This window comes from Trachemys scripta, chromosome 2 (assembly GCF_013100865.1).
Source record: "Trachemys scripta elegans isolate TJP31775 chromosome 2, CAS_Tse_1.0, whole genome shotgun sequence".
Lineage (NCBI taxonomy): Eukaryota > Metazoa > Chordata > Testudines > Emydidae > Trachemys > Trachemys scripta.
In genome coordinates, this window is record NC_048299.1 from 279,035,249 (window position 1) to 279,055,891 (window position 20,643).

At 50.4% G+C, this 20,643-nt stretch overlaps 1 protein-coding gene across 1 annotated transcript in view; it reads left to right on the forward strand.

Moving 5' to 3' along the window:
- Positions 1-17,855, forward strand: part of LOC117871841 (ubiquitin carboxyl-terminal hydrolase CYLD-like) — a 22,986-nt gene extending 5,131 nt beyond the window's left edge. The window contains exons 2-13 of the mRNA XM_034759597.1: positions 1,616-2,110; positions 2,646-2,927; positions 3,139-3,214; positions 5,130-5,338; positions 6,357-6,510; positions 8,019-8,154; positions 10,319-10,759; positions 11,962-12,094; positions 12,452-12,560; positions 12,794-12,912; positions 13,411-13,630; positions 14,204-17,855. Of these exons, the coding sequence (XP_034615488.1) occupies positions 1,634-2,110; positions 2,646-2,927; positions 3,139-3,214; positions 5,130-5,338; positions 6,357-6,510; positions 8,019-8,154; positions 10,319-10,759; positions 11,962-12,094; positions 12,452-12,560; positions 12,794-12,912; positions 13,411-13,630; positions 14,204-14,388 (2,541 nt within the window). The 5' untranslated portion in view covers positions 1,616-1,633 and the 3' untranslated portion in view covers positions 14,389-17,855. The remainder of the gene's footprint in view (positions 1-1,615; positions 2,111-2,645; positions 2,928-3,138; positions 3,215-5,129; positions 5,339-6,356; positions 6,511-8,018; positions 8,155-10,318; positions 10,760-11,961; positions 12,095-12,451; positions 12,561-12,793; positions 12,913-13,410; positions 13,631-14,203) is intronic.
- Positions 17,856-20,643: the final 2,788 nt, after the last annotated feature.

Here is a 20,643-nt window from a genome sequence, read left to right on the forward strand (position 1 = left end):
CCCTCCGGGACACCCCCACCTGGGGCCCCTCCCCTCCTTCCCATGGGCACCCCACCCCCTGGGACCTCCTGCCCCCCAGGGTCATCTTCCCACTGCCTCCCCTCTGGGACACCCCCGCATGGGGCCCCTCCCCTCCTTCTCATGGGCACCCCGCTCCCCAGCATGTTAAAGAAGTATGGGCTGGATGAATGGACTGTAAGGTGGATAGAAAGCTGGCTAGATCATCTGGCTCAACAGGTAGTGATCAATGGCTCCATGTCTAGTTGGCAGCCGGTATCAATCGGAGTGCCCCAAGGGTCGGTTCTGCGGCCGGTTTTGTTCAATATATTAATTAATGATCTGGAGGAAGGCGTGGACTGCACCCTCAGCAAGTTTGCAGATGACTCTAAACTGGGAGGAGTGGTAGAGACGCTGGAGGATAGGGATAGGATACAGAGGGACCTAGACAAATTAGAGGATTGGGCCAAAAGAAACCTGATGAGGTTCAACAAGGACAAGTGCGGAGTCCTGCACTTAGGATGGAAGAATCCCATGCACTGCTACAGACTAGGGACCGAGTAGCTAGGCAGCAGTTCTGCAGAAAAGGACCTACGGGTCACAGTGGAAGATGACTGTGGGGGGTTGGGGATCCTAGGGGGTGGGGTGCCCATGGGAAGGAGGGGAGGGGTGTGTGTCACGGAGACCCCAGGCGATGCCCTGTAACTGCTCCCCACAAAGCCAGTCAGGACTTTGGGAGCCTCCTCTCCCATGGAGCAGACCGTCTTCAGGGCAAGAAGCTCACACGTCTTCACCTCCTGGATCTCTCCTGGGAGCATTCAGCATATGCCCCTCCATGCACTTCCCACAGCGAGTCCGCCCAGGCGGGGTCCTGGGGGAGCCTGGGTCCTGCACACACCCCCACTTCGCAGTCAGACGTGACTCTCAGCCAGCCAGTAAAACAGATTTATTAGATGACAGGAACACGGTCTAAAACAGAGCTTGTCGGTCCAGCGAACGGGACCATCAGCCCCAGAGGAGCATTGTCTAATAGCCAGATGTTTGGGGTATTGACCAGGGCTGTTGCACAGAATCCCCCAGCCCTTCCTCCCAGTTGCATGTGGCATTGTGGGGTTTTCAGCCAGGGCATTAATGTCTAGATTTGCCACACTACGAATGATGATTTTTAACCCTTTTGAAAACGAACCCGATACCTGCTCACTTTCCAGGTTCTGTATAGCTCTGCCCCTTTCTACTTATTTATCTTTGCATAGCCTCCCCTTCCCTGTCCTGACTCCTCCAATGTTTTCACTCTAGTCTGCCTATGTGTCAGTCTCTCAAACAATCACCTTCTTCCGCAACCCCCCCCCCCCCCCGCCACGAGCGAGCTTTCACTTCCCTGAACTCATCTGCAAGACTCCTACCCTTGCTAGGCTGCCTGTATGGATCTTGTCTAGAAAATCTGGGTAGTTGCTCCCTTTTCTGGATGCCTGTCTCCCCTTAGTCTGTGATCTCCTCAAGGCAAGCACAGTCTCTGCTTGTGTGTATGAAAAGCAGCTAGCACATATGGGGGCTACCATAAAACACAATGATAATCACCCGCTCTGTGCTGTCCTGTTGTGATTCTCTAACTTCTCAGGACGGAGTGGAAGCGAAGATGACTACAGCAGTTGTACCAGGCAGCCCTCTGCCTTCACAAGGGGACAGAAACGTTTATTACATCTTGACAGATGATTTTGCATATGGCAGCAAGTTCTTTCCCGCCGGGAGCATGTGCTTCCTCAAAGAGAGGACGTATCTGCACAGTATCGCCTGTGGCACGACGTCCACTCCCTACATGAGGGTCACCATGCTGGAAGGCCATTCCATAGTCACTATCGAGGCAGAAATTCTTCAACCCGTGAATGAGGAGGAAGCGGTTTTCCTTCTGGCCATCAACACCCTCAATGAGCGCTTGAACTATTTCCTGGACCGCTGTAGCCTTGAAGCAGCAGTGAAGGCTACAGTGGGCCAACAGGTGATGGTGGATCTCAACCAAGAACTGTTCACTGGCACCATCCGCTACGTTGGGAAGATCACCAAGAGCCCTTTGTCCTCCTCACTCTGTCCATCCTACTTTGGGGTGGAATTACAGGTAAGGTGATTCAGGGGGAGGGAGGCGCTTTCTCCCCCCACCCCCAGTTAACTTTATATAGGCCCAGCGTCTCAGCCCAGTGGAAGGGGGTCTGGCTGAGGGGAGTGGACTTGCATTGCCTCCCTGTCCCATCTTATAATCAAACCCCTTGTTCAGGAAAACAAATCTTGTTGCCCTGGAAGTGCTAGTTCTAATTATACTGCACTGAACATTTAGCCTTTTTATCCTAATAGCAAGGCCCTGGTTTCCACTGGTAACAGCAGTGTGCCTGGGATCAGAACTCCTGGGATCTGTTCCTGCCTCTGTTCCAGACTCCCGGTGTGACTTGGGCTTCTCTGTCTCTGACTCAGTTTCCCCATTGTAAAATGGGGGTGGGTCTGTATTCTGATCCAGTATAGCAGCTCTGTTGTTCTTATTGGGTTGGGTGGGTACCTCATTTCTGACATGGGGTCATGTCACTGTGCCAAGGGTCAGGTGGCTTCTCTCTGACTTGTCCCTGCCCAGAACGTAATGTGCCTTTCGGCTGGTTCTTCAGGGTGATGGTGAAGGCAGAGGCCACAGTGATGGCACCTATATCGGCTCTGAATATTTCAAGTGTAAGGAGAACTGTGGACTCTTTCTGCCGCTTAACAAAATCCGGTTTATCCCGGCGCTGGGCAGCGACCCAGCGAGAGAGGAGCCCAAACCGGATGTGGACGAGGTTGTTCCTGTAAAAGTGGGGGACACAATTGGCTTCTACCTGGATGACGTCTTCAGACAAGGCATAGCTATGGACGTGTACAAGGAGGGAACCCAGTGGCTTGTTAAAGTTTGCCCGGTAAGAAGAGCTTCCCTTCATTTCTCGTTATCTTGCAGCCTGCCTTGTGGTAGGAGCCTTATCAATGTGCAAAATCAGTTCCCGCACACGAGTGAAGTCTTTGTCTAGGGCAAACAAAACCATTGTTTCCTGTGGAAGACTTTCCTCATCTTACCCCACCACTTACAGTTCATTTAGCTGGCATAACCCTCTATTGCATTGTCTCTTACAGGAAGAAGAAGGACCAACAGATGTTTTCAGAGATATCCCTATGGACTCGGTTGTGAAGGAAGGGCTGCTCTCCCCAGGTGAAGCAGCACACAAATACAGCCCCCCCAATGCGTAGAACCCAGTGGATTGGGATTTGCTGTTGGGTTTTTTTCCTTTTTCTTTCACCTCATTCTCTGCTGTGTGGCTGACAAAGCTAAAATGCAATGGAGGCGTTTGTTACGTTTTTAAAAGGATGATTTGAGGGCTGGAGAAAATGCCCAACAGTGAGAGACTTAGAGAGCTTAGTATATTTAGCTTATTGAAAAGAAGACTGAGAGGCGACCTGATTACAGTGTATAAATACCTTCCTGGGGAGAAAATACAGGGTACTAAAGGGCTCTTTGTCTATTGGAGAAAGACAGAACAAGAATCAATGTCTGGAGGTTAAAGCCAGACAAATTCAAATTAGAAATAAGACACGGATTATTAACAGTGAGGGGATTAACTATTAGAACAAACTACCAAAAGGAAGCGGTGGATTCTCCAGAGCAGTATAAAAGGGCCTTAGCTTGACTGAGAATCAGTCCCCAAGTTTCCTGACTCTCATAGGAACGGCCACACTGGGTCAGACCAATGGTCCATCTAGCCCAATACCCTGTCTGAAATGGCGGCCAGTACCAGAGTTTAAAGGGAATTATACAGAACAGGGCAATTATGGAGAGAGCCGCTCCTGTCTTCCCCTCCCGGCTTTTGGTGGTCAGAGGTGTCGTGTAGCCCCAAGCACTATCTTGGCTAATAGCTAATAGCCATTGATGGACCTGTCCTCCATTAACTCATCTCATTCTTTTTTTGAACCCATAGCACTCCATGGCAATGAGTTCACAGGTTCATTGTATGTTGTCTGGAAAAGTCCTTCCTCTTGTTTGTATTAACCCTGCTGCCTATTCATTTCATCTGCTGACCCCTGGTTTTTGTGATGTTGGAAAGGATAAATAACACTCCTCTAGTCATTTTCTCCTCCCCATTCATGATCGTATAGATTTCTATCATCTCCCACCTTAGGCATCTCTTTTCTAAGCTGAACAGCCCTGATCTTTTCAGTCTCTACTTGTATGGAAGCTGTTCCATACCTTTGATCATTTTTGTTCCCTTCTCTGAACCTCTTCCAGTTCCTCTATATCCGTTCAGTTCTTCTTAGCCTCATACTCATAGATCAGGGGCGGGCAAACTTTTTGGCTTGAGGGCCGCATCCTGTTTCCAAAATTGTATGGTGGGCCTGGCTCCCGCCCCCTATCTGACACCCCCCGCCCCCCGGTGCCGCCCCCCCCCCCCCCCCCCCCCCCCCCCCCCCCGCCCCCCCCCCCCCCCCCCCCCCCCCCCCCCCCGTTCCCTATCCCCTGACAGCCCCTGGAACCCCTCCTGCCCCATCCAACCCCCCCTCTCCTTCCTGACTGCCCCCTGGTACCTCTGCCCCCATTCAACCCCCCTGTTCCCTGCCCTCTGACTGCCCCAACCCCTATCCACATCCCCACCCTCAGACCACCATCCCAAACTCCCCTGCCCTCTATCCAACACCTCCTGCTCCCTGTCCCCTTACCACGCTGCCTGGAGCACCAGTGTCTGGTGGTGCTACAGCCGTGCCGCCCGGCTGGAGCCTGCCCCGCCACCGTGCAGCACAGAGCACTGGGTCAGGTCAAGCTCTGCAATGGCGCTGCCCCAGGAGCTCACAGTCCCACCGCCCAGAGCATTGCGCCGGCGTTGGGGCAAGCTGAGGCTGCGGGGGAGGGAGAACAGCAGGGGAGGGGCCAGGGGCAAGCCTCCCCCAGGCCGGATGTGGCCCGCGGGTTGTAGTTTGCCCACCTCTGTCATAGATCCACTTCTGAGAAGCACAGAAACACTAGGTTGTATTGTTATTAGGAAAACAATGCTGCAAAATATTTGGCAACCACTTATTCTAATGAACAAAGATTGACTTTCCGCCCAGGCTTTATTATGTGTATTGTGAATTTTCAGTATTTGAGCCAGACATGGCCCCGGGATCTCTGAGACAACTGAAGCGAGAGAGAAGCGGAAGCGGGGAGGAATTGGAAAGTGAAAAACAGTCCCTGGATGTGAACTCCATGGTACAGATCACCTTAGACAAGGGGAATCTAGTCTCTGGAATCATCCGCTGGTTGGGGTACCTGCCCAGAATTGAGCCCAAAATGGCAGGAGTTGAATTAGTAAGTAGCAAAATAATGTTTCTGTTCTCTAAGGGCACTAAGGTCAGAATTGGCATGTCTTTTGGGGGCCATGAGCATGTCTGTTTCACAGCATGCCCTAGGTTAGGGTGCTAACATTTCATACTGCTTAATTAAAGAGTCAGGGCAGATTAAGCTGGCCTCTCTTGCTGGGCTCATGGATGGGATAATGTAGATACTGGTACGCAGACTTTCCTTAGTGGAGGGAGAGTGGTATATTGGTGAGAGCATGGACCTGGGAGCCAGGACTCCTAAGTTCTAGTCCTAGCCCTGCTATTGACTCACTGTGTAAGCTTGGTCAAGTCTCCTCTCTGTCTTTTTCCCCATCTGTAAAATGGGATCATTCTCACCTGCCTGCAGAGGTGTTGTGAGGCTTCATTAGTTATTTGTGAAGTGCTTTGAGATCCTTGGACAATAGCTGCTGCTGTTGGGATTTAGATTCATGAAATTCGTTCTGTGCTGACAAAAGGGATGCACTGGTGTAAAATGTAACTAAACCAAATGCAAAAAATGGGTCAAAATAAGTATAAAGTTGTATGTCGTTGTCATTTCATGAAATCCCATCCTAACGTCGGGCCTAGCGCAGCCATCAGATATGTGCAACTCTGACGGTGTGATGTGTTTAATAGTGTGTTTGGTCCCATGTAGCATTTCAGTTGATCGTGCCCCCTTGTGGCGAAATTGTTGCTGTTACTCTTTTTCCACAGCTGTGCTCACAAGTGCTGCTTAGTCTAATTTAGCGGCTTTCAACCGTTTTTCATCTGCAGACCCCCTAAAAAATGTCGACTGGAGGTGCAGATCCCTTTGGGAATCCTAGACATAGTCTGTGGTCCTCCCGGGGTCTGCGGACCAGGGTTGAAAACCACTGTTCTATAGTAATGACAACCTTCTGCGGCCCCCCAGGGATCCGCGGACCATAGGCTGAAAACCACTGATCTAACTCGCTCCTCGAAAGCCTGGCCTGGAACTGCTTGTGGATGGATTTCTGCCCTTTTCACAGGATGAAGAGAAGGGGGTCACAGATGGCGAATGGCTAGGCACGCGCTACTTCCACTGCCCCTCAAAGCGTGGCCTCTTTGTGAAGCTTCAGTCATGCCAGCCCGACATGCGCTTCCAGTGTGTGAGCAGCGGTCTCCTGGACCCCAGCACTTGCAGTGAGTTCCCTTAGAAGCTAATGACTCCGGCTAGGACAGGAGGGTCATATGTGGGTCGTCTTTGCTAGTCTCTGTGTCGAGGACCAGCATTTTGTGTAAAATTATAATTCTGAGTCCTGTGGTACCTTTAAGACTAACAGATCTAAAGGTGCCACAGGACCCTCTGTTGCTTTTTACAGATCCAGACTAACACGGCTACCCCCCTGATACTTATAATTCTGAGAGTCCCAGGTGCCCCCCTCCATTCCCAAAGAATAGCCCTGATGTATCTAGCACAACTAAATCTACTGCACTTTATATTCCCCCGCCTGTCCCCATTAGAACTGACTCTAGGACTAATTTTGTTCTCTCGTCCTCTTTCTCATCTCTTCCATTTTCTCGTTTTCAAGCTATTAGTGGTAGAGCCAGGGGACTGGGAGTTGGGACTCCTCGGTTCTATTCTGACATTTGCCACTGACTTGCTGTGACCTTGGCACGTCACTTAAATTCTCTGTTGCCTAACTTTTCCCTTCTGTAAAATGGGGCTGATGCTTACCAACGACACAGGGATGTTGTCAGGCTAAAGCATTTGAGATCCTGCTGCTCTCATATCCCCTTACCACTTGCATCACATGCTGGATCTGCCCTTCAGGAGGTTATTTGTGCTGCAATGGAATAGTTATGGGCCACCTGGAATGGTACTGTGACCACACTGGCATGGAGCGGAGGGCGTAGATCTTCGGGACAGAGCTGTGGACCCCACAGAATAAATGCTTCTGAGCCTCCGGCAGCTCCTCTGTATGCATGGAGGCACAGCAGACTTAAAGGGCAGGGAAGTACAGATCACACATCAGCTGCATCTTTGCTGCTTTCCTGAGCTAGAGAAACACGCCTTCCCTCCCCTAGTATGGTTAGACCAACTAACCCACACCAAAGCCAAGCGGGCAGCAATGTGGTGAATGGGCATTCATTTACCGACTTCGGCTTCCAGCAGCAGCCCTGAGAATCCCTCTAGCTGGTTGTTGGACACTTCCAGTGCAGAAGCGTTTTCTAGGAATGCTTTACACAGAGATCCCATTATCTCACGCTTACATTCAGCTCGGTGTCAGGAAACTAGCTCTCTCCACTGCGGGCCCTTTCAGCGTCAGATGCTCGCTGACGGGATGAGGAGGATAGTACCGGCGGTGTGGATGGCAGGGAATGTGTGGTGGCTAAAAAGTCTAGCGGCTGAACGAGTGATCAGCAGATTGCCCAGAGGTTCCCTCTCATGCTGAGGTTATGGGTCTGTGTTCTTGCAGTTGATTTATAGTGGGTAAGTGTACCAAGCAATCAAGTCCCCATCCCACAGCGGTTACGGTCTAAATGCAGGGGTGGGTACGGTACAGAACAAACAGAGTGGGTTGTGACCTTTGTAGGTGGACTAGCCCTACAGGAAAGGACCAGGAGGGCAAAGCTGTCCCGAGGGCGAGGGCAAAGCTGTCCCGAGAGCAAGGGGATGCTAAAAGCAGTTTCTGTTATTTCTGTTGCAGGTAGGATAGATAGTCCTGAGGTTCTGGCTAATTTTCCTCCTCTCAGAAATGGCACAGCCGTGAGTGTTTTACAAGGGCGCATGAGAGGGATTCAAGGCCACTGCAACTCCTGCTACATGGATGCTGCCCTTTTCAGGTAGGAGGCACTACTCTCCTTTAACCTCATGCAGAATGGCCTCTCTTGACCGTCTCCTTCTGTTCAGTGAGGGCCGTCATCCAGGGCTGATGGTCCTTACTGAGCGTCAAACCAGGCAGTTCATCAGGAGCACAGGGATGACACGTAATTTGCACAAAGTAGAGTAGAACGCAATATAGAGATGCAGCTTAGAGATGACCGATCCCAACCCCCAATAACCTGAAGGAGAAAGTTCTTAGATGCTAAGCACACACCATTTGTGTGTAATGAAAAATCATAGGTTGCCACATTAGATTATATTACTGGTCCTCTCAAGTCTGGTATGTCATCTCAGGTAATGGGCAAAAACTGATACTTAAGAGAAACCTCTAGTAATGCACCCAGCTGATGGGACAGTGCTGTACGTGGGGGGTGGGGAAATCCCTTGGTGACCCCCAGAAGCAGTCAGTTTTAGCCCTGAAGAATGAGATTTGATTATCTCACCCTGCCTAGCTACAAATGTTCCTAAATTAGTCAAGCCACAGGATTTCACTCATCCACAATTGATGGAAAACTTTCTCATTTCACACTTGACGACTTTCACGCATTCCCTCTTTCCATTCCGTACATCTAAAAATTAATAGTAGCTTAGGTACAAAGTGATCATGACTTGATCGCATTTATAATGTCCAAGCGGAGTAAAGTTCAGACCAGTAATATATATGTTTGGTGCTCTAAAAGGACAAATTTCACAAAGCCGAAAACAGTTCTGAGTCACATCAGCCGGGAGGAAAAATTTAATCAGAAAGATGATGAGATAACTGGCTCTGTGGATGAGGGGAAAGCAGTGGATGTGTTATTTCTTGACTTTAGCAAAGCTTTTGATACGGTCTCCCACAGTATTCTTGCCACCAAGTTAAAGAAGTATGGGCTGGATGAATGGACTGTAAGGTGGATAGAAAGCTGGCTAGATCGTCGGGCTCAACGGGTAGTGATCAATGGCTCCATGTCTAGTTGGCAGCCGGTTTCAAGTGGAGTGCCCCAAGGGTCGGTCCTGGGGCCGGTTTTGTTTAATATCTTTATTAATGATCTGGAGGATGGTGTGGACTGCACTCTCAGCAAGTTTGCAGATGACACTAAACTAGGAGGCGTGGTAGATACACTAGAGGGTAGGGATCGGATACAGAGGGACCTAGACAAATTAGAGGATTGGGCAGAAAAAAACCTGATGAGGTTCAACAAGGACAAGTGCAGAGTCCTGCACTTAGGACGGAAGAATCCCATGCACTGCTACAGACTAGGGACCGAATGGCTAGGTAGCAGTTCTGCTGAAAAGGACCTAGGGGTCACAGTGGACGAGAAGCTGGATATGAGTCAACAGTGTGCTCTTGTTGCCAAGAAGGCTAACGGCATTTTGGGCTGTATAAGTAGGGGCATTGCCAGCAGATCGAGGAACGTGATCGTTCCCCTTTATTCGACATTGGTGAGGCCTCATCTGGAATACTGTGTCCAGTTTTGGGCCCCACACTACAAGAAGGATGTGGAAAAATTGGAAAGAGTCCAGCGGAGGGCAACAAAAATGATTAGGGGTCTGGAGCACATGATTTATGAGGAGAGGCTGAAGGAACTGGGATTGTTTAATCTCCAGAAGAGAAGAATGGGGGGGGATTTGATAGCAGCCTTCAACTACCTGAAGAGGGGTTCCAAAGAGGATGGAGCTCGGCTGTTCTCAGTGGTGGCAGATGACAGAACAAGGAGCAATGGTCTCAAGTTGCAGTGGGGGAGGTCCAGGTTGGATATTAGGAAACACTATTTCACTAGGAGGGTGGTGAAGCACTGGAATGCGTTACCTAGGGAGGTGGTGGAGTCTCCTTCCTTGGAGGTTTTTAAGGCCCGGCTTGACAAAGCTCTGGCTGGGATGATTAAGTTGGGGATTGGTCCTGCTCTGAGCAGGGGGTTGGACTAGATGACCTCCTGAGGTCCCTTCCAACCCTGATATTCTGTGATTCTATGATTCTATTTTTGTTTCATCTGTTTGATATTTTCTTGTATCTTGGCCAGAGACAGCCCAGACTTTTGCTCTTTGTTCCTCCAGTTTCCAGCATTGTCCCTGGTTTCAGTGTCCGTTAATAAATTTGGTGCTGGCAGTAAATATCTATCAAGATCTTTCTCCCCAGGCTGTTTGAGTGCAGATGAATGGAGTAAATGTACCTGCGATGCATGAATATGATTTTTCCCTCAATATAGCAAAGAAATCATTCAGCAGTGAAGGAGTTAAGAGAAATGTGAACTTTTACCAGGCTTCTGTCCTCTCTTTCTCCCCTGTCTTTCTATGGAAGGTTCTTTCTGTGTTTATGCTGATCGTAGAACTTTCAAACTCTGAAACTAACCAAGTGTTTTCAACTCCTAATCAGGCCAGCGCTATACCTGGAGTGAGAGAGAAACAGTTCAGTGTGAGGAACACCAGCCCAGAGTTAACAGTGCTTTTTCCTTTCTGGAGGAGGTGGGACAGGGAAGTGTGTTGGCTTGGCCTGATCTGTGATTTCCCTCAACTTTCAGACCCCGAGGAGTTTCTCAATCTCATCATGCATCACATCCTGGGAATAGAGCCCCTACTGAAACTGCAGTAAGTTGTCATCTCTCTGTGATCTTACTGATGCAGTGGGACTGGGCTGCCCACATCTGAGACTGGGGAGGGAAGGAGGTGACTTGGTTTGTTAGATAAGGCCTGACTGGAGAGGATCAGTGAATTTCCCTTGTTCATAAAGGAGATGGAAAAGTTTGTGCCCATCTATTCTCCGCTGTGCCCCTGAATTACATTGTGATCACACCTGCCCATCACATTGTGGTCATAGTCCAGGAAGGACTGTACCTGGAAGATGATACTTCTAAATCATTCCCAGGTGTGCCACCTTCAGGGAGTGATGAAATGCAGAGAGTAATCCCTGGATAGCATCAATGGTGGCATAAGAAACACAGGGCTTGTCTTCCTAGTCTTCAATAGGTTGGCTGTGGAGTAGTGTCACAGATACCTCTGAAGGGTCTGATGTCTCCAGACTGCCAAGCTAGCAGAGAGCCTAGAGCTCCCAAACGGGGAATCCACTGAATTTAGTCCCAGAAGCCCTGTTTTGTGGGGACTCTACAAAGAGGAGATTCACTTAGTGTGAGGACTCCCAAAAATAGCTGCATTGTTCAGGAGTTTAGACCTGGGTTTCCAGCTTTCTGGGTTCCCCGTGGAGGAATGTGCAGTGGCTTGTATCATGGAGCTACTCAGAAAAGCAGTGGATACAAAGAAGCCTGTTTCACGTCACTCCAACCCTCCTGCCAGGGGATCCTTTCTATGCTGCTTCAGGGGAGCGCAAGGATCCTGGAGGATCTTTCATGTATAAGTTGCCTTGGGAACGCTTCAGACTTTGCTTTGCAGTTTTCCAGGCGGCTGGATCACAAAACTGGCACCTTATAACTCAGATATAGCAATCTTCTGGTCACACTGTAAAACAGCTGACTTACAAGAAAATCAGTGTGTCTTCATTTTTAAATTGAAGGGGAAAAAAGTGTGTCTGGCCCACCCATCGCAGAGGAGCAAAATGCAAGTGAGAATGATACTTGGTCGGTATCAGTCACCCACCACATTTGTTGGGTGTTTCTGGATGATAAATGCTTAGTTTTTTGAAAGCTAGAGCTGGGCGCCCCTTGGTGCCAGGGTTGGAGGCTGTCCTAGAACTCAAAGGCTGTGTCCTGTGAGAGTTCTGCCGTCCAGGCACCAAGGGTACCTAGATAGTGCAGAGAGGCGGCCCCAGTGCCCTGACTCTGGAACGTTGCTCCCAGGTCTGGAGGCCAGAAGGAGCAGGAGTGTTACTGTTACCAGATATTCATAGACAAGCAAGAGGAGCTGGTCGTGCCAAACGTGCAGCAGCTAGTGGAACATTCCTTCCTGTCTTCCAATCTCAAGCTAGTGGAGGTGAGTGCAGCTGCCCTTTTCCTTCTCTGTCTTTTGCAGCCGCCTTCGTTCCCTGCCCCATGCACACGACTGCTTGTTAGAACGTTTTACTCCCCATCTCCACAGCAAGGCTGGTGAGGGGCTTTATGCCTAGGATCACGATGCAGCAGAGCCCCCCAGCACACCACCAGAACCGGAGGGGTGCAGTGGAGAACATGAAAGGGGGGATGGACACTTCACGGATAGTGGGCTGTGGAGAACCTGAGTGGAGAAGGTGTCGTCCAGCTGCTGGGTTGGGGAGCAGGTCCAAGAGGGGGTTATGTGGGCAGGGCAAGGCGTCGTCTCCCCATGTTTGGTGACTTGCTTTTTTTCTCCCAGATCCCTTCCTGTTTCATTATCCAAATGCCACGGTTCGGGAAGGAATATAAAATGTTCAGCAAAATCATTCCCTCCCTGGAGCTTGACATCACCGACCTGCTGCTCGACAGTAAGTTCCTGGGCACTGGGGATTCCGGGGCTGTCTTGCACGTGGGCGCCAACGCAGGCTCGTTTGGATCCAGGTGGCGAGGCTGGCCTAGCTTGGGTGTAAGCAGTTTGGTAAGGTCAGGACTGTGATGTGATTCTTCCTCACAGAGCAGGACTTGCATGGCAGGCGCAAGGGCCAGAGCATACTGACCCCCTGTCATACAACCTCTGCTGACATTCGTGTTCCCGCTGCAGGTCCCCGGGAGTGCTTTGTGTGCGGGGACGTAGCCACACAGGAGTGTTCCGAGTGCTTCAAAGACGAGATGTTTGCAGTCACGGGGATGAAGCAGTACTGCAATTCCTGCTGCAGACAGGTATCCAGTTCCCCCTCCGTGTGTTTACTGATCCCCCAGGAGGCAGATCACGGACTGAAACCTCTGCCTTCCCTTGCGTTCCCTGCAGCCAGTCAGGTGGGAGGCTCCTTCCTGAGCAGACCAGCACTGCTGACTGGATCAGCCACTCAGGGTAGTTGCTGCAAGATCATGATCTTGCAGCATACATGGCCCCTCATCCATATGGACCCCATGTGCTTTACCACGCTGGGGCCCTGATTCTGGGCAGGCTCCGAGTGAAGAGCCTTTCCACTTCCTGAAGCACCCTTGCTTCTCCTTAGAGGTCCCCATCCAGGCATTCTCCTGGCACATGGGAAAGACCCAGATGAGGAATTGAGTGGAAAGCAGGTGACCGCAGAACAAATTGGTGACCGAATGCCAGCCTGTCCCCAGACGACACCTCTTTCCCTTTAGGGTAGGTGTATATAAAGTTGCGGTAGCCCTGCTGACCCGCCGGCGCCCCCTATTGTCTGTCCCCAGGCTCATTCTCACTACCGGCGCAAAGCACACAGGCCAACAAAACTGCATGTCCCTGAGGAGTTTCAGAGCAGGAGCCTCATGGACAGCCCCCGAATCCCACGGGAGAGGATGGAGCTCTTCGCAGTGCTCTGCATAGAGACCAGTCACTACGTCTCCTTTGTGAAGTACGGGCCGGAGAAAGAGAACTGGCTGTTCTTCGACAGCATGGCTGACAGGCACGGTGAGGAGGGGCTCTGCTCGGAGGGGAGGCTGGTCGGCCCTTTGCACCTGGACAACCCTGTTCAGGAATTGCAGTCCCAGCGCCCAACGGTCATGAGTAATTTCTCCACAGATCTGTAATGTAAAACAGGAGGCCTGTGTGCCCGAACTCCATTGGGTCCGTCTGCTGGGAAGCATGGAAAGGTGTCACTTCTTCAATAATATGTAAAACTACTCCCTGCGTGGCATTGCAAACGAACGTACCGTTTGACAGGGAGTTTAGCGCTGGTGAATGGTGCTGGCTTGACAGCTCTGGGGACTGACAGCCTCTGTATAACTGTAGAACAGGTAGTGGCCAGGCAGGCTGCCCCCACCAGTGCGTTTCAAACCTCAGCTAGAGGGACTTCTTCTAGGGGTGCAAAGACAGCTCGGTCATGGCCCAGTCAGTCCTTGGCCTCTCTGCTGACACTGCCGACTGGGGGCCCAGTTAATGCCACTTGCTCTAGTGTTCCTTTGTGCTGTAGACGCTTGTCCCCCGGGAACTGAGATTTGGGCTCACCCCCCCTCCCCCTCCCCCCCTCTCTCTCATATTCAGGTGATGAGAATGGCTTCAACATTCCCATCGTAACGCTGTGCCCTGAAGTTGCCAAATATTTGCAATTGCCAGTGGCGGCGCTGGCTATGGAGCAGTCCCGGGACATGGAAGGCGTGGCCAAACGCCTCTTCTGTGACGCCTACATGTACATGTACCAGAGCAAGAAGATGGCTCTTTACAAATGACCCCAGCCTGGGCTGGGAGAGACCCCACTGCTCTCGTGCAGAGCCATGAGACACTGGAAATGGGGGCTTGGTTCAAACTTGCTGCCTGCAGCTGCTAATTGAGAAAACCCAGCCAGAGTCCAGGTCAAGTGACCTTTCAGCTTTGCCTCTGCTAACCTCTTCCGAAGTCGAGTGTCAGACTATTGATGAGAGCAGTATTCGGTGGTGGAAAGCCTGTGGCCGGTTTTAGCTGAGTGACAGTTTGGACCTTCTGCAAATCCAGACTCGGAACCAGTTTACACTTTTACATATCCTGAGTAAGAGGACTTCACCTTCATCCCATTCCCCTGTCCACACCCCGGATTTCCATCATCCTTTCTTCTCCAGACCCTCTCTACAGCCCTGGGCCCACCAGAACCCCTCTACCTTTCATTCTCCCAATTAACTCTTCCCCAAAGCTCAGGAATCAAGAAGCCCAAGTCAAGGCATGGGCTGTGACTCTCCGATTTTCAACAGAGCACAGGAGAACTGCACTAGACCTCTGGGTGACATCTCAGCTCATCGGCTTCCTGAATGTAAACGCAAAAGCGCCTTCTAGATGGTCAGGAATCAAACCTCTAGGAAGGGAATTTTGCTTAGATCTGCACTAAATTCTGGGGTATGTGACTATGATCCTGAGGTCCCAGTAATGGGACCCCTGAACATCCCCATTCCCTGGACGCAGACCTGCACTCCCTTATTTATAACTCCCTTTTGTTCCTTTACTCCCCCTGTTCATCACTAATCTCTGACGCTCTGCTTAACATCAGTAGCACTTTCTGTTGGAAGTCCCCTCTTTTTAGACATGACATTTGGCTCGAGACTTGAAGCTTTGTGTTGCTGTTTCAAGCCGTACTTTGAACAAAAATATAATTTTAAGAACAAAACTGGGGCAGATACAGGCAAAACCAGCATAGGACGGTCCTCCCCCAAAGGCTGTGAGATTGCTCAGAGCGTGTGGCTTTCTAGCTGTAGCTCATCATTTTAAAGCTCATTGTTCTGGTTTCCTGAGGTGCATGTGGAACAGCGATAACCAAACAAACCTCCTAGAAAAAATGCTTTTTAAGAACGAACCTGTTCAGATTTTCCGCCCGTAACAGGTTTTCCGCCCATAAGGGTATGTCTGGGGGGAGTTACTGGCTTTCAACTTTTTTAAAACAGCAAAGTTAACCTTTGCAAATTTGGTACTGAGCCTGCTGCAAAGTTTCTGTTCTCCTAATGCTGGTAGGCGGCCCCTAGGAGAGTTATGGACCAGGTTGCCCAAACGTCACCCAACCAAAGTCTGCTCTACATGGACAACTTGTCAAGAAGCTGAGGGGTGCCCCGAATGGGTGTAGAACAGGTAGCTGATTGCAGCTGTCCTCTTTCATACACGGGGTGTGGCAGCGGCAACTCACAGCATGTAACACTGTCTTGATTTGAGTGACCTGTCTGTGTGGGTCAGGCTGGAACATTGTGTCATCTCTATGGGCTGCTCCTTTCCAGTACAGATGAGGGAAGTCATGGTGCATAGCATAATGGGATGTATTTGGCCAGTCTCTGGCCACCCTGTTATTAACCAGTGCAGTATTATAACAGCCTGTTGAGTTAATATGCCAGTTTGAAACAGTGTTCTGGTTCCATAGGGCAGGCCCCTTTCAGCTGTTGGGGAAATTATCGATTTGCCAAAAGGCCTGGAGAACTAGCGCAAACGCGGTTATCTTAGCTGGCTTTCCAAACACACACAGAAACCAGAGAGTTACCTTGACACAAGCCAGGAAGTTCAGAGTGAGGCTGATGCCCCTTCTCGACTCAAAAGCGTCACCCTTGATTTTTGAAGTTTTTATCCTTAGGGGCTGATCCTGACCCGTGCTGAGCACCTATAATTCCCATCGCCTTGGGGCTTGTGGGTGCTCTGCCCCTCTCAGCATCGCCTGCTATTTAAATCCATGTTAGATCCTGTGTATGCACCGTACCTGGGAGCAAAGCTTTTGCGGTTTCTAAGGTAACAGTAATAGTGTTAGTTTAGTGTTGTACGGCACATGGGCTCCAGAAGTACAGGAGGCTTGAAAGCCTCCAGCAGATCCCGGCCCCAAATATCTTCTCCCCTATAGCTGGCCTCAGCTAACATATCAGGTATGTGTTCTTTAGGTGCCCTGTGCTTCTCTTGCCTCTTAGCTGGTCTTGGCTGAACCTCAACTCACTCCCAGCTCCACCACGGCTAATTCGGTGCTTCTGTCTGAGGAAGTCAGGAGAGCTTTAGGCCACAGGGCTCCCTCAGCAATGGGATTCCTTTAGCCAGCCCACCTCCTCGCTTTTATCCTTCTTCCTCACTGCAGTTTTGTCTCTGGCAGGAAGATCAAACTTCCTTAAAGTGTTGGTTGCTGGGTTCTTCCGCTCTCTAATATGAACTGTCCTGCTGATCGTGTCATGACTAATGCCCTGTTAACTATAGAGCAGTAGAAACCTCTTTCTCCGCTCTCTTTCAAAGCCATGATTAGTTGTTCAGGCCCAAGTTGGTTTTCTCCCTATGACGTCTCTTAACAGCTCTGGCCTCTTTTCTCAGGTATCGCATGGGCTGGGGTTCTGTATGTCAAGGAGTCACCCTGTGGTTTCTTAGGGTGCGAATTAGCTCTTCTGGGATTTTATAATGTAAATGGTGACTATCGGATGATTTGTACTTCGGATATTTATGTGATTTGTTTCTCTTTATATTTCTAAGCACAAGACACCTTTTTTTAATTGTCAGAAGTGCCTTCTTGACATGACATAGCTTCTGCACAGGGGACAGAGCAAGCCATGCTTTCTGAAAGAGCTGATCCAGGGAACACCCCTAAGCTCTGTAGAGTTTCCACTGTCGTCCCCCCCCTCCCCCATGCATATTACAAAAATACCAAAGCGGCTTTCAGCACTTTTTAAATGAATTTCTCTGATCAGGACAATAGTTAGTAGGATGCACAAATCCAGTTGGATTTCCCTGCATTCATCGTGCATTAGGAGCATCCATCAGTAAGTCTATGCAGTATCCTAAAAACTAAAGGTGGAAAGGTTTTAGTGCCAGAACAAGTGCAAGCCATTCATTTTCACCTGTGGCTGCTGCATGATTTGTGACATGTCACACTAGCTTGGAATGCTGGGAAAATCCAGACTCAGATTGACCTCACTTGGAGTAACCCAGTCACTGCTCTGACGCTTGATAAGTCAGACAAGAATAATGTGCATTAGCCTCTCTCAGTGCTCCCTTTGTAGTATATTGCTCAGTTGATGTTTTCTGTACTGTTTAAACCTCTGTATAGTTTACAGATTTGTTTCTGTTCTTTGATTCATGCATAAGTCTCTTCCTTTAGTGGTTTCTGTAACTTTGCCTGAAACTGATTTGGGCAGAATACGCGGTCTGATTTTTTTCAGGCAATGCAATTAATTATACCAGTTCAATTTGAATATGTTTTCAAATAGAGCCATTGGCCTGAGTGCTGGTGTGTTTGTTCTTCAATGAGCTGTTTTCCCAGGGTGGGGCTAAGGGGGATGTGTATTATCCCCTATCGGGGAGAGCACAGCTGGAACTCTGTCATAGTGGGGGTGGCTTTTCCCTCTCCGCTCCCCCGTCCACTCCCTTTGTGTTTGAGTGATTCAGGAAACCAGGCTCTCAAGCAAAGTGCAGGCATCTGACAGTACGGAGATGACAGCTAGGAGCCATTTATGTGTCAAACTCCCCACACTAACGGCCACCCTGGTCTTTGTGAATAACCCTGAGCAAACTGGCTGTATCTAAGGGTTTAGAGGGGTCTGGGATTGGGAAGCAGGAGGAGATGGTGGACAAGGAATTGGCGAGGCGGGGAGGCGTAGAAGACAGAGGAAAAGGGAAGGAAAAGACAGGGTGGGTGAGGAGACTCTGATCAGGGCAGGAGCCTGTGTGGGGCAGGGTGGAGGACCCGGTCAGGGGAAGCTGAGCTTCCCCACCACCTGGTGAGCCTACACACGCTGGTGCTTAGAACAATGGGAGAGCGCTCTCTTGGGAATCCTAGACCAGTTCTCCAGGTGGTAGGAAGAACTGAGCTGGGGCCCCTCCCCTTCTTATTCTGGCTCCTGCTCTCCAAAGGAGGGGATGGCTTTGCTTCTCAGACCCCTCACTCCCTGTGCCTCTGCAGGGTGATCCCATCCAGCTGGGCTCCAGGGCTAGGACTGTTCTTGCATTCATTGGCGCTTCCCTTCATGCATTACAGCCTGAGCCTGGACCTCATACCGATGCTGCTTCTGCACCCTACTACCCATAATGTCAGCACTAGCCCTGCTGGAACCCTTTTCTTTCCTCCCACTTTCCCCCAGCTCCATTCCAGTTGCTGTCTTGCTGTCGGATCCTTCAGCCCTGCTGGATAGCAGGGAGTACCACTATGGGCTGTGAGGCTCAACCCCTGCAGGGATTCCCTATTACTGCCGCATAGCTATTGGCTCAACGCCGCCCTGACTCCTCTTTGAAGCCCCCCTTCCGCCAGCCAGGCCTCAATCCCCATCCAGGGTCAGTCGGTGAGCCTTCCCTCCACCCCCACTTCCTGACATAGGGATGCGGCAGTGGCTGGTGTTGGCCTTGCATCAAGCCGAGGAGCAGATCCCCATGGGGTGTGGCCAGTAGGCAGCCCAAAGCTCTTTAGCTGTTTGAGGGGCTCTTCTAAGGCTTCCAGCAGTGGGGAGGGGAGAGGACTCCTAACAGGGAGCAGGCCTGCTGGTGTAAAGGGGAGGGAAGAGAGGTGGCGCTGGGTTAGTTCTGCACCTGGGCCAATCCACTCCCCATTTGCCCTTTAAAGTGCCAGACAGCTTTGCTGAAGGCCAGCTTTGCCTCTCCACTTGCTAACTATTGCAGCTGATGTACTAGATCTGTAACCATCTCCTTTGCAAAGGACCATCCCATGCCCCTATTTCTGTCTAAATTCTCTTCATATGAACTCTTACGCTCCCCTTTTAAATTGCTTTTGCCAAGCAGCTCGGGCTGGGAAGAGAGGCCTGAGAGGGGATCCATCCAGGCTGCCTAGATCCACATCTTGCTAGCATAAGACTCTACGGGGCAAAGCTGGGAGTGGTTTGGATCAATACCCTGTAGGAAGGTGGCAGGGTTTGCTTTTTTTTAAACTGACACCATTGTCTTCATCTCAGCTGCTGCTATTGATATCAGGCCCACTGTGCTCGGACTGCTGGAGAACATGGTCTCCCAAGAGAGAAGGTACCTTCCAGCCTGGACAGACAGCCCTGTGGCTGGCAGATGGTCCTGCCCCAAGCTTGCTTCACCCTTAACAACTCCTTCCTCCACCAATCTCTGCCCTTCTCTCCCAGTTTTAAAAAGTACTATTTAAAAATTACTTCCCCGCAGAACTGGAGCCCAACAGTTCTTGCCCTTCTCTGAGCCTCTCCATCCGCATAGTGGGGCGGGAGCCCCTAGCTGAGAACTCCTGGTGCTGGAGGGGCACCATGAGCTGCAGCTCTACTGCCATTCCCCTCCTTCCCTGCTCTGAAAACGTGCACTGCTTATACTGTGGCAGCGTACAGGTAGTGGGTGCTCTGCTTCTACCCCAGCCCCATCCCAGTTATTTCCGTCTCCAATCCACCCCCCAACCAAATATTCTACTCTCTGGCAGCCTCTTGCAGAAGGGAGGGGCCTTGACTTTCACTCCACCTGCTCCTTTAGCCAGCCCATCGAACCCGGGGCTCTTAACACCTGACCAGGTCTCACATCCTCTCGCTGCTGTTGGGATGTTAAGACTGAAAATCATTTCTACACCATGGGGAAAAAATTGAACCACGTGCAAAAGTCAGAAGCGCTCATAGAGAAAACAATTCAGACAACAGCATTTGTATTTACAATAAAAAAGTTTAGTTATCACAGTAAGGAGGTAAAAAATTCTAAACACCACCTGTGCTCTACAACCGCAGAGCATCTGACATCTTCCTCAAATATAGAAATAGTTAGCGAGCAGAGAGTAGAGACAAAGCCAAGGAATAGACTCAGAAGTGTTGACATTAATTACAATAGCCTGACTCGCTGGGCTGAGTAAAGTCAATGGAACAAAGTCCCAGGGTTACTGGAGTTAGTAGCCGACTTCAGAAATCTTTGGGGCTGGTCCCCTCGCTCTCTCCTCCTGTCTCCATCTTCTTGCTGCTCTCCGGCTCCTTTCCCTCCGTGGCCAGGTTTCCTTCTCCTGCCTTCACCCCCTGGCAGACGCTGATGGGAACGGCTCTCCCTTCTGCAGCTGGCAGGGCCAGATGTGG